Here is a 24,936-nt window from a genome sequence, read left to right on the forward strand (position 1 = left end):
TAATTTCCTGCATATGACTGTGCGTGCCTGTAATAATGTGACGCACTTAGAGAAGGCCCTCCAAAGCCTCACACACACACACATTCATGACATCAGAAGACATATTAGCCTTTAAAAGGCGGAGGGTCGTGGGTGTTCAGGCATACATAAGCTGTGTAAGTGGGATACATTTAACATTGAAAGCCTTTAATTCTCTATAAAGTCCACACACACACATTAATAACTGTAGCTATTGTTCCAGGCAGCTTTAAACAGGCCCATTACCAGTTACGTAGAGGGTTAGACCACTCAGTCACATGTTTCATATAGATACTGCAATAATATCACACAGAGAGGAGGGAGGAGAGAGAGAGAGAGAGAGAGAGAGAGAGAGAGAGAGAGAGAGAGAGAGATAGAGAGAGAGAGAGATGCGGGGGAGAAGGGGGAGAGAGAGAGAGGGAGAGAGAGAGAGAGAGAGAGAGAGAGAGAGATAGAGGGAGAGAGAGAGGGAGAAAGAGAGGAGAGAGAAATAGAGAGAGAGAGAGAGAGAGATGAGGGGAGAAGGGGGAGAGAGAGAGAAAGAGAGGGAGAGAGAGAGAGAGGGAGAGAGAGAGAGAGAGAGAGAGAGAGAGAGAGAGAGAGGGAAAGAGATGAGGGGAGAAGGGGGAGAGAGAGAGAGGAAAGAGAGAGAGAGAGAGAGAGAGAGAGAGGGAAAGAGAGAGAGAGAGAGAGGAGGGAGAGCGAGAGAGAGGGAGAGAGAGAGAGAGAGGAGGGAGAGAGAGAGAGAGGAGGGAGAGCAAGAGAGAGAGAGGGGGAGGGAGAGAGAGAGAGAGGAGGAGAGAGAGAGAGAGAGAGAGAGAGAGAGAGAGGAGGGAGAGAGAGAGAGAGGAGGGGGAGAGAGAGAGAGAGAGAGAGAGAGAGGAGAGAGAGGAGAGAGAGAGAGAGAGAGAGAGCGAGAGAGAGGAGGGAGAGCGAGAGAGAGAGGGAGGGAGACAGTAAATATAGAGAGAGTTTATAGTAGCACAGTTCAGGGAGAAAGCAGCACTTTTCCAACGATATTGGTAAAGTGAAATGTGTGAGTGTATATGTGTGTGAGTTCCCGAGGGGCCTGACTGGGGGGAGAGGTTAATACCTCAGTCATCACAGACACTTCCTTCTCTGGTGAGGTAAGTGACAGCTAATCAACATTGTCATAAATAATCAATGACCATCGAGCAGACCACTTTACACAAACACGCACGCACGGTGCACGGCTAAATCAAGAGAAGAAAGGGAGAGAGGGAAAGAGGAAGAGAAGAGAGGGGGAATGGGAACATTTTAGAAAAGGGGAGAGGGGTTGGGACAGGAATGCCTCCTTGCAGGTTATCTGGAATTACAAAGTGTGTGTGTGTGTGTTATCAGGAGTTAGGAAAACATTTAGTCACACATGTCTCTTCTCCCAAAGGATGGGAGGTCAACAAACAGAGGGATGAGGGATGGGGAAGAGGATAAGAGGGGGGGAGGAGAGGATAGGAGGAGGAAAAATATGTCAAATACACAACTGTTCTTGCAAACATAAACCCTTGACTGATCTTTCGCTGTGGCATTATTGTGAGATGTGTGTATTCTCCCATACAGTAGGTACTGAACACATAGCCACTTCGCCTTCAGTTGTATTTGCCTGTCTATACAGTTCTCCTCGTCATCTAGTCAATGTCAACTCCAGATAAGAGCTCTCAGACAGGGCAAAATAACGAATACATTGGAGAGCAACGTGACAGTTAATGTCATTTCAATTCAACTAAATTTAACTCAACTCAGACTGATCTCCAGCTCCACAAAGAAACTAAATTTAACTGAACTCAGAGCTCAGACTGATCTCCAGCTCCATAATGAAACAGAATTTGAACTAAACTCAGACTGATCTCCAGCTCCATAATGAAACAGAATTTGAACTAAACTCAGACTGATCTCCAGCTCCATAATGAAACAGAATTTGAACTAAACTCAGACTGATCTCCAGCTCCATAATGAAACAGAATTTGAACTAAACTCAGACTGATCTCCAGCTCCATAATGAAACTAAGAATGATGCAAGGTCTCACTATACGTTTCCTGTTAGTGTCTTTAAACTGAACCACATGCAATCTCACTAAGACTAACATTGATTAATGAAGCTTGAATACAAATAAATGAATAAATAAAAGTGTGAGAAATTATCAGATTGAGCCTGGCAGTGTGTTGTGTGTTTGATCATGCCTGCCTCATCTGTCACACAGCAGTCAAATATTGAATCATTCAATTACACAAACATAGGTGAGACCTGAGACAAAGACAGATAGAATGAGTGAGCGTGCAAGAGAGAGAGAGAGAGAGAGAGAATAACATGGCTGGACTGATAGGATAGGCTTTATTAGCATGACCCTGACGCACAGAGCAGACATCATAGTGGAGGGCATCCTGATACACTGAGCAGACATCATAGTGGTAGAGGCATCCTGACACACTGAGCAGACATCATAGTGGAGGGCATCCTGACACACTGAGCAGACATCACAGTGGAGGGCATCCTGACACACTGAGCAGACATCATAGTGGAGGGCATCCTGACACACTGAGCAGACATCATAGTGGAGGGCATTCTGACACACTGAGCAGACATCACAGTAGAGGGCATCCTGACACACAGAGCAGACATCACAGTGGAGGGCATCCTGACACACTGAGCAGACATCACAGTGGAGGGCATCCTGACACACTGAGCAGACATCACAGTAGAGGGCATCCTGACACAGAGCAGACATCATAGTGGAGGGCATCCTGATACACAGAGCAGACATCACAGTGGAGGGCATCCTGATACACAGAGCAGACATCATAGTGGAGGGCATCCTGATACACAGAGCAGACATCATAGTGGAGGGCATCCTGATACACAGAGCAGACATCACAGTAGAGGGCATCCTGATACACAGAGCAGACATCATAGTGGAGGGCATCCTGACACACAGAGCAGACATCACAGTGGAGGGCATCCTGATACACAGAGCAGACATCATAGTGGAGGGCATCCTGACACACAGAGCAGACATCATAGTGGAGGACATCCTGACACAGAGCAGACATCATAGTGGAGGACATCCTGACACAGAGCAGACATCATAGTGGAGGGCATCCTGACACACTGAGCAGGCATCATAGTGGAGGACATCCTGACACAGAGCAGACATCATAGTGGAGGGCATCCTGACACAGAGCAGACATCATAGTGGAGGGCATCCTGACACAGAGCAGACATCATAGTGGAGGGCATCCTGATACACTGAGCAGACATCATAGTGGAGGGCATCCTGACACAGAGCAGACATCATAGTGGAGGGCATCCTGATACACTGAGCAGACATCATAGTGGAGGGCATCCTGACACAGAGCAGACATCACAGTGGAGGGCATCCTGATACAGAGCAGACATCATAGTGGAGGGCATCCTGATACACTGAGCAGACATCATAGTGGAGGGCATCATGACACACTGAGCAGACATCATAGTGGAGGGCATCCTGACACAGAGCAGACATCATAGTGGAGGGCATCCTGATACACTGAGCAGACATCATAGTGGAGGGCATCCTGACACAGAGCAGACATCATAGTGGAGGGCATCCTGACACAGAGCAGACATCATAGTGGAGGGCATCCTGATACACTGAGCAGACATCATAGTGGAGGGCATCCTGACACAGAGCAGACATCACAGTGGAGGGCATCCTGATACAGAGCAGACATCATAGTGGAGGGCATCCTGACACACTGAGCAGACATCACAGTGGAGGGCATCCTGACACACAGAGCAGGCATCATAGTGGAGGGCATCCTGACACACTGAGCAGACATCACAGTGGAGGGCATCCTGACACACTGAGCAGACATCATAGTGGAGGGCATCCTGACACACTGAGCAGACATCATAGTGGAGGGCATCCTGACACACTGAGCAGGCATCATAGTGGAGGGCATCCTGACACACTGAGCAGACATCACAGTGGAGGGCATCCTGACACACTGAGCAGACATCATAGTGGAGGGCATCCTGACACACTGAGCAGACATCATAGTGGAGGGCATCCTGACACACTGAGCAGACATCATAGTGGAGGGCATCCTGATACACTGAGCAGACATCATAGTGGAGGGCATCCTGACACAGAGCAGACATCATAGTGGAGGGCATCCTGACACACTGAGCAGACATCATAGTGGAGGGCATCCTGACACACTGAGCAGACATCATAGTGGAGGGCATCCTGACACACTGAGCAGACATCATAGTGGAGAGCATCCTGACACACTGAGCAGACATCACAGTAGAGGGCATCCTGACACACAGAGCAGACATCACAGTGGACGGCATCCTGACACACTGGGCAGACATCACAGTGGAGGGCATCCTGATACACAGAGCAGACATCATAGTGGAGGGCATCCTGATACACAGAGCAGACATCATAGTGGAGGGCATCCTGACACAGAGCAGACATCATAGTGGAGGGCATCCTGACACACAGAGCAGACATCATAGTGGAGGACATCCTGACACAGAGCAGACATCATAGTGGAGGACATCCTGATACACTGAGCAGACATCATAGTGGAGGGCATCCTGACACAGAGCAGACATCACAGTGGAGGGCATCCTGATACAGAGCAGACATCATAGTGGAGGGCATCCTGATACACTGAGCAGACATCATAGTGGAGGGCATCATGACACACTGAGCAGACATCATAGTGGAGGGCATCCTGACACACAGAGCAGACATCACAGTGGAGGGCATCCTGACACACTGAGCAGACATCATAGTGGAGGGCATCCTGACACACTGAGCAGGCATCATAGTGGAGGGCATCCTGACACACTGAGCAGACATCACAGTGGAGGGCATCCTGACACACTGAGCAGACATCATAGTGGAGGACATCCTGACACACTGAGCAGACATCATAGTGGAGGGCATCCTGACACACTGATCAGACATCATAGTGGAGGGCATCCTGATACACTGAGCAGACATCATAGTGGAGGGCATCCTGACACACTGATCAGACATCATAGTGGAGGGCATCCTGACACAGAGCAGACATCATAGTGGAGGGCATCCTGACACACTGAGCAGACATCATAGTGGAGGGCATCCTGATACACAGAGCAGACATCATAGTGGAGGGCATCCTGATACACAGAGCAGACATCACAGTAGAGGGCATCCTGACACAGAGCAGACATCATAGTGGAGGGCATCCTGACACACAGAGCAGACATCATAGTGGAGGGCATCCTGACACACTGAGCAGGCATCATAGTGGAGGACATCCTGACACAGAGCAGACATCATAGTGGAGGGCATCCTGACACACTGAGCAGGCATCATAGTGGAGGACATCCTGACACAGAGCAGACATCATAGTGGAGGGCATCCTGACACAGAGCAGACATCATAGTGGAGGGCATCCTGATACACTGAGCAGACATCATAGTGGAGGGCATCCTGACACACTGAGCAGACATCATAGTGGAGGGCATCCTGACACACAGAGCAGACATCATAGTGGAGGGCATCCTGACACACTGAGCAGACATCATAGTGGAGGGCATCCTGACACAGAGCAGACATCATAGTGGAGGGCATCCTGACACAGAGCAGACATCATAGTGGAGGGCATCCTGACACAGAGCAGACATCACAGTGGAGGGCATCCTGATACAGAGCAGACATCATAGTGGAGGGCATCCTGATACAGAGCAGACATCATAGTGGAGGGCATCCTGATACACTGAGCAGACATCATAGTAGAGGGCATCCTGATACACTGAGCAGACATCATAGTGGAGGGCATCCTGACACACTGAGCAGACATCATAGTGGAGGGCATCCTGACACAGAGCAGACATCATAGTGGAGGGCATCCTGATACACTGAGCAGACATCATAGTAGAGGGAATCCTGATACACTGAGCAGACATCATAGTGGAGGGCATCCTGACACACTGAGCAGACATCACAGTAGAGGGCATCCTGACACAGAGCAGACATCATAGTGGAGGGCATCCTGAAACACTGAGCAGGCATCATAGTGGAGGGCATCCTGACACAGAGCAGACATCATAGTGGAGGGCATCCTGACACACTGAGCAGACATCATAGTGGAGGGCATCCTGACACACTGAGCAGGCATCATAGTGGAGGGCATCCTGACACACTGAGCAGACATCACAGTGGAGGACATTCATATCCATATACTTTCAGCTGGATTGGAGCTCTACAGTGTTTTTGTGTATTACTAAGACACAACAATACAACAGAGATAACCCTAGTCAGTAGCTTTTATCTGCTTTGGTGGTTAGATGGGAATGGACATGGGAGGAAGAAGTTGGCTTTAGTCAGTCATGGTTAGGGGGTTCATGAGTTGTTAGGTTTGTGTAGTTGCTATACCTGAGGTATAGATGTGTGTGTGTGTGTGTGTGTGTGTGTGTATGCGTAAATGTGTAGATGTGTGTGGTCCAATACCTGGTGTTGGGCTGCAGTTGTGTGTCCGTGTAGTTGTTATCCTGGCTGTCTCCAGCGAACACAGTCAAACCGTCTCGGAGTAGACGGTAGCTGGCCACATGTCCGTTAGGCTGTAAGGGCTGGTCCCAGTACAGCTCTACTGCTGTAGAGTTTACCACCACATGTCTAGGGCTGGACCACACTCCTAGACACAGGGAGAGGGAGAGAAGGAGAGAGAGGGGGGGGGAGAAAGAAAGAAAGAGAGAGAGAGGCGTAGAGAGGTAGAGAGAGGGGGGGAGATATATATAGAGAGAGAAGGAGAGAGAGTGGAGAGAGTGAGAGAGAGAGAGAGAGAGAGGGGAGAAGGGGAGAGAGAGAAAGAGAGAGAGAGGGGTAGAGAGAGAGAGGGGTAAAGAGAGAGAGAGGGGTAAAGAGAGAGAGAGAGAGAGTAAAGAGAGAGAGAGAGAGAGAGTAAAGAGAGAGAGAGGGGTAAAGAGAGAGAGAGGGGTAAAGAGAGAGGGAGAGGGGTAAAGAGAGAGAGAGGGGGTAAAGAGAGAGAGAGGGGTAAAGAGAGAGAGAGAGAGAGAGGGGGTAAAGAGAGAGAGAGAGAGAGAGGTAAAGAGAGAGGGAGAGAGAGAGAGGTAAAGAGAGAGGGAGAGAGAGAGAGGGGTAAAGAGAGAGGGAGAGAGGGGTAAAGAGACAGAGAGGGGGTAAAGAGAGAGAGAGAGAGAGGGGTAAAGAGAGAGAGAGAGAGGGGTAAAGAGAGAGAGAGAGAGAGAGGGGTAAAGAGAGAGGGAGAGAGAGAGAGGGGTAAAGAGAGAGAGAGAGAGAGAGAGAGAGAGAGAGGGAGAGAGAGAGAGAGAGGGAGAGGGGTAAAGAGAGAGAGAGAGAGAGGGGTAAAGAGAGAGAGAGAGAATGTTTTATGATGTAACATTGACAAATCTAAAACAAACAAAAATGGAAACTGAAAATGTTTATTGTTGTGTGTGTGAGTGTGTATGTGAGTGTGTGTACCTGTGGGAGCATCTTGCAGAGTGCGTCCTGTAGATGGCTGACTAGCTCCACAGCCCACCGCTGTACAGGCCACCAACACAAAGCTGTAGTCAGAGTGAGGCTGCAGACCTGAAACAACACACACACCGTTACAAACAGACTTACACACCTATACTGTACACACGTTCAAAGACACTTACTTGGGCGAAAGAGAAGAGTAGAGCGTGATAGAAATGAGGCAGAAAGAAGAGATGGGAGGAGAGACAGAGACATAAAGAAGAGATGGGAAGAGAGACAGAGGCAGAAAGAAGAGATGGGAGGAGAGACAGAGACATAAAGAAGAGATGGGAAGAGAGACAGAGACAGAAAGAAGAGATGGGAAGAGAAAGAGAGACAGAAAGAAGAGATGGAAGAGAGACAGAGACAGAAAGAAGAGATGGGAAGAGAAAGAGAGACAGAAAGAAGAGATGGGAAGAGAGACAGAAAGAAGAGATGGGAAGAGAAAGAGAGACAGAAAGAAGAGATGGGAAGAGAGGCAGAAAGAAGAGATGGGAAGAGAAAGAGAGACAGAAGGAAGAGATGGGAAGAGAGACAGAAAGAAGAGATGGGAAGAGAGACAGAGACAGAAAGAAGAGATGGGAAGAGAAAGAGAGACAGAAAGAAGAGATGGAAGAGAGACAGAAAGAAGAGATGGGAAGAGAAAGAGAGACAGAAAGAAGAGATGGAAGAGAGACAGAAAGAAGAGATGGGAAGAGAGACAGAAAGAAGAGATGGGAAGAAAGAGAGACAGAGACAGAAAGAAGAGATGGGAAGAGAGAGAGAGACAGAAAGAAGAGATGGGAAGAGAAAGAGAGACAGAAAGAAGAGATGGGAAGAGAGACAGAGACAGAAAGGAGAGATGGGAAGAGAAAGAGAGACAGAAAGAAGAGATGGGAAGAGAGACAGAGACAGAAAGAAGAGATGGGAAGAGAGACAGAAAGGAGAGATGGGAAGAGAGACGAAGACAGAAAGAAGAGATGGGAAGAGAAAGAGAGACAGAAAGAAGAGATGGGAAGAGAGACAGAGACAGAAAGGAGAGATGAGACAGAGACAGAAGGAAGAGATGGGAAGAGAAAGAGAGACAGAAAGAAGAGATGGGAAGAGAGACAGAGACAGAAAGGAGAGATGAGACAGAGACAGAAGGAAGAGATGGGAAGAGAAAGAGAGACAGAAAGAAGAGATGGGAAGAGAGACAGAGACAGAAAGGAGAGATGAGACAGAAGGAAGAGATGGGAAGAGAAAGAGAGACAGAAAGAAGAGATGGGAAGAGAGACAGAGACAGAAAGGAGAGATGAGAAGAGAGACAGAGACAGAAAGGAGAGATGAGACAGAGACAGAAGGAAGAGATGGGAAGAGAAAGAGAGACAGAAAGAAGAGATGGGAAGAGAGACAGAGACAGAAAGGAGAGATGAGACAGAGACAGAAAGGAGAGATGGGAAGAGAGACAGAGACAGAAAGAAGAGATGGGAAGAGAGACAGAGACAGAAAGAAGAGATGGGAAGATAAAGAGAGACAGAAAGAAGAGATGGGAAGAGAAAGAGAGATAGAAAGAAGAGATGGGAAGAGAGACAGAAAGAAGAGATGGGAAGAGAGACAGAAAGAAGAGATGGGAAGAGAACGAGAGACAGAAAGAAGAGATGGGAAGAGAAAGAGAGACAGAAAGAAGAGATGGGAAGAGAGACAGAGACAGAAAGAAGAGATGGGAAGAGAAAGAGAGACAGAAAGAAGAGATGGGAAGAGAAAGAGAGAGTGGCCTGTATACATGGCCCTATGATCTGGGCAGCCTCCCATCTCCATCTGAGTGAGGAAGGATCCATAGCGCTCCATGTTAAATTATGCATGTCTTAACTCAATAATGAAGAGCGGTGACACAGGATAGGAACCACACTGTAATGACATGTGATCTATTCTAATTCTAATACCTCTGTATGCATTAACGTTATAGCACAGCCCTGATGATTTATTGATGTACAGGCTGTACATCCCTGTTTGTCTGTCTGTCACTCTGTTCTGTAGATTCATTTCGATATACTCTATAGCCTTCCTCTTTAAAAGGGTCAGGGCCAAACATGTTCAAATTCAGCACAAATTAAATGAACATTTGAAATAGAATGACTAATAATATTGAATCTGATCGTGTAAAATTGTTGCCTTTAAAATTATGTGATTAACAAATTAACATTACAATTTAAATTCATGTTTAGATTCTAAATTTAAGTAACTGAGGTAATAATTTTACGGCATATATTAAAATAACCAGCTAATTTAGAAATGGAGCAATATCCTGTAAAAACTATTTACAATAATGACTTGATAAAACAAACTAAATGAATAAATGCAGACAAAAAAACGGATATATTTATTGGGTATGATGATATAAACAGAAATATAATATCTTTCTTCCATTCGTCTTTTTCCAGTCATACAAATACATTGTATTGTATCATATTTCTTACTGTTGTATTGCAGTCAACAGAAGCCAACTGAAACACATCAAATAAGAATCTCTAGTTGAAATGCAGAAGTGCCAGAGAGAACAGTGTCCCTACAGGGCCAGGCAGTGTGGTATGCAGACAGAGAGAACAGTGTCCCTACAGGGCCAGGCAGTGTGGTATGCAGACAGAGAGAACAGTGTCCCTACAGGGCCAGGCAGTGTGGTATGCAGACAGAGAGAACAGTGTCCCTACAGGGCCAGGGTGTGGTATGCCAGGCAGTGTGGTATGCAGACAGAGAGAACAGTGTCCCTACAGAGGCTAGAACAGCCCTCCTACTTAACCCAACCCTAAAATGTTCCCACAACGTTCTGCTGGGCCGCAGCAGTGTGGTATGCAGACAGTCCCCACAGGGCCAGGCAGTGTGGTATGCACAGGGCCAGGCAGTGTGGCTATGGTGCAGACAGAGAACGGCACCTCAGTACAGGCTCTGATCCCCTACAGGGCACTGCGTTCATCCACCTCTGGCCTGCTCGCCTCCCTACCACTAGGAAGTTCAGCCCAGTCAAAACTGTTCTACAATGGTGGAACAAACTCCTCCCGACGCCAGGACAGCGGAGTCAATCCCAAAACCCCACCTCTTTAGAATCAATGTTCACTATTGTAAACTGTTCCACTGTGTCATAAGGTGAAAGCTGGGTTTGGGTTAAATGACTGAAAATGTAAATGTAAATGAAGAACTCTGTCAAGCATACTAAACGCTAGGGACAGCATCAGACTGGCAACGGTAAGGCTTCACTACACAATGGAAGCATTGTGTGTGTCAGAGTGTGTATTCTAGCATTGTGTGTGTCAGAGTGAGTGTGTATTCTAGCATTGTGTGTGTCAGAGTGTGTATTCTAGCATTGTGTGTGTCAGAGTGTGTATTCTAGCATTGTGTGTGTCAGAGTGTGTATTCTAGCATTGTGTGTGTCAGAGTGTGTATTCTAGCATTGTGTGTGTCAGAGTGTGTATTCTAGCATTGTGTGTGTCAGAGTGTGTATTCTAGCATTGTGTGTGTCAGAGTGTGTATTCTAGCATTGTGTGTGTCAGAGTGTGTATTCTAGCATTGTGTGTGTCAGAGTGTGTATTCTAGCATTGTGTGTGTCAGAGTGTGTATTCTAGCATTGTTAACAATGTTAATGTGATACCATTTCTTGCAATTCTGAGCAATTGTCTGTATCCATGTGTCAGCAGTTCTAGGAGATGGTGAACTACACATAAAGAATATAAATATTACTCTCTACCACATCATTCAGCAATGTTGGGAGTTTATGAATCTAAAAGTACATTTTTACACATATTTAATTTACTGATAGGAAATAAAACCGTCTCAAGTACATAACCAAGCCGTGGGAAGGTGTAAATCTAGTCTAAATCAGAAGAAGATCAGTGTAATGTTTCATATCGCTACGGCTATTCATTTATCATACATTTATCGTCCCAAAGCTGAGACTCAATTAATGACTGTTGAACACAGGCAGCAACCCTTCATTCTGTTGTTTTTTAATGACAAATACTAAATCATTCCAGCGTGTGCCTCCCGTCCCACATACACACATAGAAACACACTCTATCCATTGGATCCCCGCTCTCCTAGAACGGCTTCCACACAACACCTCAAGGGGACACTGTTGCCCTGCTGAAAAGATGGCCGACGTCCCATCTAAAATAAATAAATAAAGTAAGATACAGGGAGAAAAGTTCCTTCATTTTAACAGTCAGGCAGGCGGCCCAGGGAGTCCTGGCCAGCCCATTTGCAGTGCGCGCTAACAGGAAGTGAAACAACGCCGTAACTGTCACCCATATTGTAGTGTCCAGTAGGGGGGAGGTGTGCGGTAATAACATGTAGAAAAGTATTTTATTGACAAGCTGCCATTCCCTGTTTGCATTAGACAATTTGAGAGCATGATGACTGCACTATAGGCCCCCATGTCCCTTACCTCACATACCTGAGACGAAGAGAGAGAGAGGAACAGAAAGAGAAGAGAGGCTTCTTGCTTCTGTTAACTGCAAAATAACAGTAAACAATATGATACAATAAAAACATCTATTTTAATGAGTGAGAAAAGAAGGATTGAAGCCATTATATTTCTGTTTATATCATCAAATGAGTAAAAGATAGTGGGAAGGAGAGCGAGAAGAGCAGATAGCAGAAAGGAGCAGGAAGAGAGGTATAGATAGAGCAGAAAGAGAGAGAAAGAGGGACTATGTTTTCCTGCAGCATTGATAACACCTCTAAATAATTAAGAGTTCACTTCCTGTCGGAAGCTCCTTAATGTCCTGTTCTGTCTGTCTGTCTGTCTGTCTGTCTGTCTGTCTGTCTGTCTGTCTTGTCTGGAGAATTATGGGAGGACCCCTAACGTACTTTACCAGATCAGGTTTATACACACACACGTACATAAACGCACATACACGCCCTCTCCCCCACCCCTCTGCCCTTCTTCCGCTCGCATAATCTGGGATAAAACCAGGGGGGAGGGGAAGGGAACAAACAGGGGGATGGGGAGAGGGAATGTGGGGGTCTCAATGCTGAGTGTCCCCTAATCCCCCTTCCCCTCTCTCTCTCTCTCTTTATCCTTTTCTCTGTGTTAAATCTGTCTCAGCAACATTTAGCAGCATCAGTCTTCCTCTGTGACCTCATCAAACACAAAGGCTACCTGTTCCGAGGTAGCAGTGGGAAAAATCACAAAGGCTACCTGTTCCGAGGTAGCAGTGGGAAAAATCACAAAGGCTACCTGTTCCGAGGTAGCAGTGGGAAAAATCACAAAGGCTACCTGTTCCGAGGTAGCAGTGGGAAAAATCACAAAGGCTACCTGTTCCGAGGTAGCAGTGGGAAAAATCACAAAGGCTACCTGTTCCGAGGTAGCAGTGGGAAAAATCACAAAGGCTACCTGTTCCGAGGTAGCAGTGGGAAAAATCACAAAGGCAGAGGAGCAACCGCAGTCTCCCTAAAACTACAGATTCAATTTATCTCACTCTGTCAGCATGAAGGCAAGATTTTGTTCAGATATCCATTTAAGCCCTATTATTTAACTTATATATTTTTAACATTATATTTAGAGGTCCTGTATATCAAATAGCATAATTGAAATTAATTTAAATGATAGCCTTAATTTTGTTGACTGAATTATGTATGTAATCCTCTAAATTGTGACTACAATACTACACACGTGTGAATACTTTCTGATCAACATGTCTCTTCCTCTTCTCCAGGGTTACAATTCATTTATTACATCCCAATCTAGGCCTTGAAATATCTTCATACAAGCTAAATATCCAGCATAATGTAAACATCTTCATATAAAATACCTGAATGTGAAACAGTGCGGCTGGGGCATTCAGAGGAGGAAGCAGAAATGTAAGAGAATGTTCTCTATTGTAATTCATGAATAATGCTCTTACAAACACCCCATTAAACACATGATTAATAATATAATCTATATGATTGTGAGCAATAACTCATACACACCACTGATAGCAATACTTATCATCGATTCACACGGGATTTGGCACTTTTTTCTCCTCTCTTAATTCAACAGTGATCATTTCTATATTGTATAATAAAAGTGTGTATTTCATACTTGCCAGGTCGCAATTGTAAACGAGAACTTGTTCTCAACTTGCCTACCTGGTTAAATAAAGGTGAAATAAATAAATAAATACAAATACTCATACACGTGTAAATAAAATACTAACCTTAATACTAACCTTAAAATACTAACCTTAATACTAACCTTAATACTAACCTTAATACTAACCTTAATACTAACCTTAATACTAACCTTAATACTAACCTTAATACTAACCTTAATACTAACCTTAATACTACTAAAATAATACTAACCTTAAAATACTAACCTTAAAAACCTACTAACCTTAAAATACTAACCTTAAAAATACTAACCTTAATACTAACCTTTAAAATACTAACCTTAAAATACTAACCTTAAAATACTAACCTTAATACTAACCTTAATACTAACCTTAATACTAACCTTAATACTAACCTTAAAATACTAACCTTAATACTAACCTTAATACTAACCTTAAAATACTAACCTTAATACTAACCTTAAAATACTAACCTTAATACTAACCTTAATACTAACCTTAAAATACTAACCTTAATACTAACCTTAATACTAACCTTAATACTAACCTTAATACTAACCTTAATACTAACCTTAATACTAACCTTAATACTAACCTTAAAATACTAACCTTAAAATACTAACCTTAATACTAACCTTAATACTAACCTTAAAATACTAACCTTAAAATACTAACCTTAATACTAACCTTAATACTAACCTTAATACTAACCTTAATACTAACCTTAAAATACTAACCTTAATACTAACCTTAATACTAACCTTAATACTAACCTTAATACTAACCTTAATACTAACCTTAAAATACTAACCTTAATACTAACCTTAATACTAACCTTAATACTAACCTTAAAATACTAACCTTAATACTAACCTTAATACTAACCTTAATACTAACCTTAAAATACTAACCTTAATACTAACCTTAAAATAAACCTACTAACCTTAATACTAACCTTAAAATACTAACCTTAATACTAACCTTAAAATACTAACCTTAAAATACTAACCTTAATACTAACCTTAATACTAACCTTAATACTAACCTTAAAATACTAACCTTAATACTAACCTTAATACTAACCTTAAAATACTAACCTTAATACTAACCTTAAAATACTAACCTTAATACTAACCTTAATACTAACCTTAATACTAACCTTAATACTAACCTACTAACCTTAAAATACTAACCTTAATACTAACCTTAATACTAACCTTAATACTAACCTTAATACTAACCTTAATACTAACCTTAAAATACTAACCTTAATACTAACCTTAATACTAACCTTAATACTAACCTTAAAATACTAACCTTAATACTAACCTTAATACTAACCTTAATACTAACCTTAAAATACTAACCTTAATACTAACCTTAAAATACTAACCTTAATACTAACCTTAATACTAACCTTAAAATACTAACCTTAATACTAACCTTAAAATACTAACCTTAATACTAACCTTAATACTAACCTTAATACTAACCTTAATACTAACCTTAAAATACTAACCTTAAAATACTAACCTTAATACTAACCTTAATACTAACCTTAATACTAACCTTAAAATACTAACCTTAATACTAACCTTAATACTAACCTTAATACTAACCTTAAAATACTAACCTTAAAATACTAACCTTAATACTAACCTTAATACTAACCTTAAAATACTAACCTTAAAATACTAACCTTAATACTAACCTTAATACTAACCTTAAAATACTAACCTTAATACTAACCTTAATACTAACCTTAATACTAACCTTAATACTAACCTTAATACTAACCTTAAAATACTAACCTTAATACTAACCTTAAAATACTAACCTTAAAACTAACCTTAATACTAACCTTAATACTAACCTTAATACTAACCTTAAAATACTAACCTTAATACTAACCTTAATACTAACCTTAATACTAACCTTAATACTAACCTAATACTAACCTTAATACTAACCTTAATACTAACCTTAAAATACTAACCTTAAAATACTAACCTTAAAATACTAACCTTAATACTAACCTTAATACTAACCTTAAAATACTAACCTTAATACTAACCTTAAAATACTAACCTTAATACTAACCTTAATACTAACCTTAATACTAACCTTAATATACTAACCTTAATACTAACCTTAAAATACTAACCTTAAAATACTAACCTTAATACTAACCTTAAAATACTAACCTTAATACTAACCTTAATACTAACCTTAATACTAACCTTAAAATACTAACCTTAAAATACTAACCTTAATACTAACCTTAATACTAACCTTAATACTAACCTTAATACTAACCTTAATACTAACCTTAAAATACTAACCTTAATACTAACCTTAATACTAACTTTAAAATACTAACCTTAAAATACTAACCTTAATACTAACCTTAATACTAACCTTAAAATACTAACCTTAAAATACTAACCTTAAAATACTAACCTTAATACTAACCTTAATACTAACCTTAATACTAACCTTAATACTAACCTTAAAATACTAACCTTAAAATACTAACCTTAATTGAACAACATTTCATTCCATCCTTATTGGTACAATTTGAACAGATTCTTTTTTTATTTTAACTGCCCGTATTTTCTTTACAAAAAATAATCTCTCGATGATTTTAAAGAGATAGAATATGTCTATCATTCACACGAAGAGTGATACATTTTACTCTCGGTCTGAGCCATGTGTTCTAACATTGTGAAAGGGAAAATGAATGATGTCATATTAAACATTAAACATGAGAAGCAGGCCAATTATTTCTGTCATATTTCATGTAAAACGTTTCTTCATCCATCTACCTCTCCCTTCTCCCACTTGCTCTTTCTTCTCTCCGTAGTACCCCTGGGGTGTCACTTTAAAACAGACTAATAACTTCTGTCATTTATTTAGCTATTATTCATGACAATAACAAAGGAGACAGAGTCTTTGTGGTACCTCGCACACGGTCACACAGTGGGTGTATATGGGTGTGTGTACGTGTCACACACAGTGGGTGTATATGGGTGTGTGTACGTGTCACACACAGTGGGTGTATATGGGTGTGTGTACGTGTCACCTGTGACCTGAGGGTTATCCTGCGAATAAGGTTGAAGGATTTCGTGAGGTAACTTTGCTCAACTCTGAGTTCAACTCAGGATAACTGGTCATACGAATGTGGCTCACCTTTTAGCCAGGTACATTTCTATAGCAATTTCAGAACTAACCTACTCTGGGGCAGGCTAACTCAGGGCTAACTCCATTTACCCTGAATGAAATGACTGAGCTGCGAGCTGAGGTCTAATGCAATCAGATTCTCACCCTCGTGCAAAGATTGCGTCATCGTCCCCTTCATTTGAGGAAGACGACTGATTAAATATTTATTTAGTCAAAATGTTTTGTTTTTGTGTGTCCTTTTTTTAAATGTTAAAATATATCACATTACACATTTAGTAATGACAAAATGCATTTTAAACTACACACAATATAACTATTTTGTATGACTTAATAAAAAATCTACAGTACCAGTCAAAAGTTTGGACATACCTACTCATTCCAGGGTTTTTCTTTATTTTTACTATTTTCCACATTGTATATTGCAAAGCTGTCTTCAAGACAAAGGGTGACTACTTTGAAGAACATCAAATATAAAATATATTTAGATTTGTTTAACACTGTTTTGGTTACTACATGATTCCATGTGTGTTATTTAATAGTTATGATGTTTTCACTGTTATTCTACAATGTAGAAAATAGTCAAAATAAAGAAAAACCCTTGAATGAGTAGGCGTGTCCAAACTTTGTTACTTTGGTCCCAGCTCACTGCAGGTCATTCACTAGGTCCCCCTGTGTGGTTCTGGGATTTTTGCTAACCGTTCTTGTGATCATTTTGACCCCACGGGGTGAGATCTTGCGTGGAGCCCCAGATCGAGGAAGATTATCAGTGGTCTTGTATGTCTTCCATTTCCTAATAATTGCTCCCACAGTTGATTTCTTCAAACCAAGCTGCTTACCTATTGCAGATTCAGTCTTCCCAGCCTGGTGCAGGTCTACAATTTTGTTTCTGGTGTCCTTTGACAGCACTTTGGTCTTGGCCATAGTGGAGTTTGGAGTGTGACTGTTTGAGGTTGTGGACATGTGTCTTTTATACTGATAACAAGTTCAAACAGGTGCCATTAATACAGGTAACGAGTGGAGGACAGAGGAGCCTCTTAAAGAAGAAGTTACAGGTCTGTGAGAGCCAGAAATCTTGCTTGTTTGTAGGTGTACCTATGATGAAAATTACAGGCCTCTCTCATCTTTTTAAGTGGGAGAACTTGCCCAATTGGTGACTGACTAAATACTTTTTTGCCCCACTGTATATATATATTTTTTAATATATTTTTTTAATATCATTATTATTTTTGTTGTTGTTGTGCATACTGTGTATATTTATGTTTAATTATACAGAGTGCATTTGAAAAAGAGATGTAGTTCTCAATGGGGCGGCAGGTGGTTAGAGTGTTGGGCCAGTAACTGAAAGGTTACTGAATTGAATCCCTGAGCTGACAAGGTAAAAATCTGTTATACTGCTCCTGAACAAGGTAGTTCTAGTCTGTCATTGAAAATAGGAATTTGTTCTTAACTGACTTGCCAAGTTAAAAAAAGGTTAAATACATTTATTTTTATATTCCCTTTGAAAATAAAGGTTAAATAAATGAAGTGGCCTTTTCTCTGTACCCTCTCCTCCGCCCTTTCCCTTAGCCTCTCTCTCATACCCCTCTCCTCCACCCTAACCCTTAGCCTCTCTCTCATACCCCTCTCCTCCACCCTTTCCCTTAGCCTCTCTCTCATACCCCTCTCCTCCACCCTTTCCCTTAGCCTCTCTCTCATACCCCTCTCCTCCACCCTTTCCCTTAGCCTCTCTCTCATACCCCTCTCCTCCACCCTTTCCCTCTCTCTCATACCCCTCTCCTCCGCCCTTTCCCTTAGCCTTTCTCTCATACCCCTCTCCTCCACCCTAACCCTTTCCCGTAGCCTCTCTCTCATACCCCTCTCCTCCGCCCTTTCCCTTTCCCTTAGCCTCTCTCTCATACCCCTCTCCTCCACCCTTTCCCTTAGCCTCTCTCTCATACCCCTCTCCTCCGCCCTTTCCCTTAGCCTCTCTCTCATACCCCTCTCCTCCACCCTAACCCTTTCCCTTAGCCTCTCTCTCATACCCCTCTCCTCCGCCCTTTCCCTCTCTCTCATACCCCTCTCCTCCACCCTAACCCTTTCCCTTTCCCTTAGCCTCTCTCTCATACCCCTCTCCTCCGCCCTTTCCCTTAGCCTCTCTTTCATACCCCTCTCCTCCACCCTAACCCTTTCCCTTAGCCTCTCTCTCATACCCCTCTCCTCCACCCTAACCCTTTCCCTTAGCCTCTCTCTCATACCCCTCTCCTCCACCCTAACCCTTTCCTTTAGCCTCTCTCTCATACCCCTCTCCTCCACCCTAACCCTTTCTCTTAGCCTCTCTCTCATACCCCTCTCCTCTCCTCCTATTCCCCCTAACCTCTCTACCCTAATCCTCTCCCTCTCTTCTCTTCCCCCTCCAACTTTAACCTTCTCCCCTAAGACAGACACTCTAGCGTGTGCAGAGCTGCAGTGTGAGAACCTTATCACTGTTGGAAGGAACACTCCTCCTCTCCTCTGACTTTAAGAGACACACTCTTCCATCTCACCCTCTCCTCCCCCTCTCCTCCCTCTCTGTCTCCTCTCCTCCCTCTCGGTCTCCCCTCCTCCCTCTCGGTCCCCTCTCCTCCCTCTCTGTCTCCTCTCCTCCCTCTCTGTCTCCCCTCCGCCCTCTCTGTCCCCTCTCCTCCCTCGCTGTCCCCTCTCCTCCCTCTCTGACCCCTCTCCTCCCTCTCTGTCCCCTCTCCTCCCTCTCTGTCTCCCCCTCCTCCCTCTCTGTCTTCTCTCTTCCCCCTCTGTCCCCTCTCCTCCCTCTCTGTCCCCTCTCCTCCCTCTCTGTCTCCTCTCCTCTCCTCCCTCTCTGTCCTCTCTCCTCCCTCTCTGTCCTCTCTCCTCCCTCTCTGTCTCCTCTCCTCCCTCTCTATCTTCTCTCCTCCCTCTCTGTCCCCCTCCTCCCTCTCTGTCCCCTCTCCTCCCTCTCTGTCTCCCCTCCTCCCTCTCGGTCCCCTCTCCTCCCTCTCTGACCCCTCTCCTCCCTCTCTGTCTCCCCCTCCTCCCTCTCGGTCCCCTCTCCTCCCTCTCGGTCTCCTCTCCTTCCTCTCGGTCTCCTCTCCTCCCTCTCTGTCCCCTCTCCTCCCCCTCTGTCTTCTCTCCTCCCCCTCTGTCTTCTCTCCTCCCTCTCTATCTTCTCTCCTCCCTCTCTGTCTTCTCTCCTCCCTCTCTGTCTTCTCTCCTCCCTCTCTGTCTTCTCTCCTCCCTCTCTGTCTTCTCTCCTCACTCTCTGTCCCCTCTCCTCCCTCTCTGTCTCCTCTCCTCCCTCTCTGTCCTCTCTCCTCCCTCTCTGTTTTCTCTCCTCCCTCTCTGTCTTCTCTCCTCCCTCTCTGTCCCCTCTCCTCCCTATCTGTCTCCTCTCCTCCCTCTCTGTCCTCTCTCCTCCCTCTCTGTCTTCTCTCCTCCCTCTCTGTCCCCTCTCCTCCCTCCCTCTCTGTCCTCTCTCCTCCCTCTCTATCTCCTCTCCTCCCTCCCTCTCTGTCTCCTCTCATCCCACTCCTCTCCCCCTCTCGGTCTCGGTCTCCTCTCCTCCCTCTTTCTCCCTCTCTGTCTCCTCTCCTCCCTCTCGGTCTCCTCTCCTCCCTCTCTCTCCCTCTCTGTCTCATCTCCTCTCCTCCCTCTCTGTCTCCTCTCCTCCCTCTCTGTCTCCTCTCCTCCCTCTCTGTCTCCTCTCCTCCCTCTCGATCTCCTCTCCTCCCCCTCTGTCTCCTCTCCTCCGTCTGTCTCCTCTCCTCTGTCTGTCTCCTCTCCTCCCTCTCTGTCTCCTCTCCTCCCTCTCTGTCTCCTCTCCTCCCTCTCCTCTCCCAGATTGTATGGATGATGTAGGTTCAGGTCTCTAGGAGAGCCATAGGTATGTAATTAGCATACAGAAGGAGGATATGCCTGTCTGTCTGGTTTAAACAGGACTAATATGGCAAGAGACTACTCAGTGGGGTGTGTGTGTATGTGTGTGTGTGTGTGTGTGTGTGTGTGTGTGCGTGTGTGTGTATCCTTGGCCCGGTAACTGATGGCTTGGGGCCAGCCACACTGCTCCTCTCCTGGGCAGATAAAAGAAGCCCCACAAATCCTCCAGCCCTGCCAGAGAGAGAGAGTGTGTGTGTGTGTGTGTGTGTGTGTGTGTGTGTGTGTGTGTGTGTGTGTGTGTGTGTGTGTGTGTTGTGTATGTGTATGTGTGAGAGATCAATAGAGAAAGAGAGCGAGAGAGCCTATCTGAGTGAGTGAGTGAGTGTATGTGTGCGAGCATGCTAAGAGTGTGTCAGTATGTGTTTCTGTGTGCGTGTGTGTATGAATGAAGAAGCATAGATCAGAGGCCTCTGTGTGAGTGTGAGGGGAAGGGCTGGCTCATGGCGGGAATCCAGTGTAAATTCAGTCATTAGATTGCTTCCAGAAACAGTATGCATAAATAAACACAGGACAGCGAGGACGAGAGGAGGCGGGGAGAGGAGGAGAGGACGAGAGAAGGCGGGGAGAGGAGGAGAGTGGAGAGATGGGAAAGGAATAGAGGAGGAGAGGACGAGGTGGAGGGGGGAAAGGAGAAGAGGACAAAATGAGGGGGAGAAAGGAAAGGAGCGAGGAAAGGAGCAGGGGAGGAGGAAAGGAGCGAGGGGAGAGGATGAAAGGAGGGGAGAGAGGGGAGAGGAGGAAAGGAGGGGGAGAGGAAAGGAGAGGAGGAAAGGAGCGAGGGGAGAGGATGAGAGGAGGTGGGAGATGAGGGAGAGAGGAGGAGAGGATGCGAGGAGGTGGGAGATGAGGGGGGATGGGGAGAGGAGTAGGGAGAGGAGGAGATGGGGAGAGGAGAGGAGAGGAGGAGGGAGAGGAGGAGGATGGGTTGGGGAGAGGAGGAGGGAGAGGAGGGGGATGGGGAGAGGAGAGGAGGGGGGAGAGGAGGGGGATGGGGAGAGGAGAGGAGGGGGAAAGGCGCAGAGGGAGAGGATGGACGATGAAAGGAGGAGAGGAGGGGATGAGAGGAGGTGGGAGAGGACAGTGAAAGCATGTATCCAACCATCTCAGTGGTCTTCTGAAGGGGGGACTTGTGTGTGTGTGTGTAATAGTGTGTGTGTAATCCTTAGTAGTATTTTTGTCTGCATTGTACAGTAGGAGTGCTGACACCATACTCTGTATACATTGGTATGTGTGTGTATGTGTGCATACGTGTGTGTGTGTTTGGGTTGTACCTGTAACAGTGTAGTTGAGCGGCCCATCCGAGGGTGTGTGAGTGAGTATTGTCCCGGTTCTAGTCATGTTGATGTGGTAGAGTCGTATGATGCCATTGGCTTTAGAGGGAGGGGCCCAGCTGAGCCTTAGAGAGCCAGGACCCAGAGCTGTAACTATGGGAGAACCCACTTCCTCTGGTACCCCCTGCACAGTAACAGCCAGGACCTAGAGAGAGGGAGAGAGAGACCTGTTAGTCACTGTCACATACAAGAGAAACAGAATGCTCGGAACATGACATCATTACCTACCTACGCAATGACTCTGTATATAGCTTTCTGTCTTATTCCTTATTTATCCCCTTTTCTTTATTATATACACTACCGGTCAAAAGTTTCAGAACATCTACTCATTCAAGGGGTTTTCTTATATTTTAGATTCTTCAAAGTAGCCACCCTGTGCCTTGATGACAGCTAAGCACACTCTTGGCATTCTCTCAACCAGCTTCACCTTGAATGCTTTTCCACCAGTCTTGAAGGAGTTCCCACATATGCTGAGCATTTGTTGGCTGCTTTTCTGTCACTCTGCGGTCCGACTCATCCCAAACCATCTCAATTGGGTTGAGGTCGGGTGATTGTGGAGGCCAGGTCATCTGATGCAGCACTCATCACTCTTCTTATTGGTCAAATAGCCCTTACACAGCCTGGATGTGTGTTGGGTCATTTCCTGTTGAAAAACAAATGACAGTCCCACTAAGCGCAAACCAGATGGGATGGCGTATCGCTGTAGAATGCTGTGGTAGCCATGCTGGTTTGGAATCTGACATCACCGACAACGATGAGAGAACTGGCAGTGTGGTGCCAGGACAACAACCTCTCCCTCAATGTGAACAAGACAAAGGAGCTGATCGTGGACTACAGGAAAAGGCGGGCCAAACAGGCCCCCATTAACATCAACGAGGCCGTAGTGGAGCGGGTTAAGAATTTCAAGTTCCTTGGTGTCCACATCACCAACGATCTATCATGGTCCAAACACACCAAGACAGTTGTGAAAAAGGCACCACAAAACCTTGTCCCCCTCAGGAGACTGAAAAGATTTGGCATGGGTCCCCAGATCCTCAAAATGTTCTACAGCTGCACCATCGAGAGCAACCTGACCGGTTCCATCACCGCCTGGTATGGCAACTGCTCAGCATCTGACCGTAAGGTGCTACAGAAGGTAGTGTGTACTGCCCAGTACATCACTGGGGCCAAGCTTCCTGCAATCCAGGACCTAGATAATAGTCAGTGTCAGAGGAAGGCCCATAAAATTGTCAGAGACTCCAGTCACCCAAGACCTAGACTGTTTTCTCTGCTAACGCACGGTAAGCGGTACCGGAGCGCCAAGTCTAGGACCAAAAGGCTCCTTAACAGCTTCTACCCCCAAGCCATAAGACTGCTGAAAAATTAATCAAATGGCCACCGGACTATTACATTTTACACTGCTGCTACTCGCTGTTTATTATCTATGCATAGTAACTTCACCCCTACCTACATGTACAAATTACCTCTAACCTGTACCCCCGCACACTGACTCGGTACCGGTACCCCCTGTATATAGCCTTGTTATTGTTATGTTATTGTGTAACTTTTGATTATTTTTTACTTTAGTCTATTTGGTAAATATTTTCTTAACTCTTTTTGAACTGCTCTGTTGGTTAAGGGCTTGTAAGTAAGCATTTCACGGTAAGGTCCACACTTGCATGTGACAAATAAAGTTTGATTTGATTAAGTGTGCCTTGAATTCTAAATAAATCACAGACAGTGTCACCAGCAAAGCACCCCCACACCATCACACCTCCTCCTCCATGCTTTACAGTGGGAAATACACATGCGGAGATCATCCGTTCACCCACACCACGTCTCACAAAGACACAGCGGTTGGAACCAAAACCTCCAATTTGGACTCCAGACCAAAGAACACATTTCCACCAGTCTAATGTCCATTGCTCGTGTTTCTTGGCCCAAGCAAGTCTCTTCTTCTTATTGGTGTCCTTTAGTAGTGGTTTCTTTGCAGCAATTCGACCACGAAGGTCACACAGTCTTCTCACTCTGGGTCTTCCATTCCTGTGGCGGTCTTCATGAGAGCCAGGGTCATCATAGCTCTTGATGGTTTTTGCGACTACACTTGTTCCGTATTGACTGACCTACATGTCTTAAAGTAATGATGGACTGTCATTTCTCTTTGCTTATTTTAGCTGTTCTTGCCATAATATGGACTTGGTCTTTTAACAAATAGGGCTATTTTCTGTATACCACCCCTACCTTGTCATAACACAACTGATTGGCTCAAACGCATTAAGAAGGAAAGAAATTCCACAAATTAACTTTTAACAAGGCACATCTGTTAATTGAAATGCATTCCAGGTGACTACCTTATGAAGCTGGTTGAGAGAATGCCAAGAGTGTGCAAAGCTGTCATCAAGGCAAAGGGTGGCGATTTGAAGAATCTCACATATAAAGTATATTTGGATTTGTTTAACACTTTTTTCGTTACTACATGATTTCATATATGTTATTTCATAGTTTTGATGTCTTCAATATTATTCTACAATCTAGAAAATAGTTTAAAAAAAATATATAAAAAAAATTGAATGAGTAGGTGTGTCCAAACTTTTTGGTAGTGTAAATATTATTTAAAAAGGGGAGTAGAATTCCACTTTCCGTGTGTATTTCCCTGGTCTATAAAGACATGACGGAACCAGAGGGGAGATAGATAAGAGAGGATACAAGGAAAGAGGAGAGTGATTGACCCAGGCATTGAACCAGCTACACTACAGCAGCATTTGAAGGTTTTACTATTTGCAAGGCTCAAATTATATACGGTTGTATCTGACCAGCCAGTTGCTCTGGATGAGAATATGTGCTAAATGACTCAATTCAAAGGGGAAACAACAACAACAACACCAAACAAAGTGTGTA

The 24,936-nt window shown here is 44.3% G+C and overlaps 1 protein-coding gene across 1 annotated transcript in view; it reads right to left on the reverse strand.

Annotated features, from left to right (window-relative positions):
• Nucleotides 1–24,936, reverse strand: part of ush2a (Usher syndrome 2A (autosomal recessive, mild)) — a 458,847-nt gene that overhangs the window by 72,744 nt on the left and 361,167 nt on the right. Inside the window, 3 exon segments of the mRNA XM_065004287.1 lie at nucleotides 6,525–6,708; nucleotides 7,518–7,625; nucleotides 22,000–22,204. Of these exon segments, the coding sequence (XP_064860359.1) occupies nucleotides 6,525–6,708; nucleotides 7,518–7,625; nucleotides 22,000–22,204 (497 nt within the window).

This window comes from Oncorhynchus nerka, linkage group LG18, assembly GCF_034236695.1.
Source record: "Oncorhynchus nerka isolate Pitt River linkage group LG18, Oner_Uvic_2.0, whole genome shotgun sequence".
Taxonomy (NCBI): Eukaryota; Metazoa; Chordata; class Actinopteri; order Salmoniformes; family Salmonidae; genus Oncorhynchus; species Oncorhynchus nerka.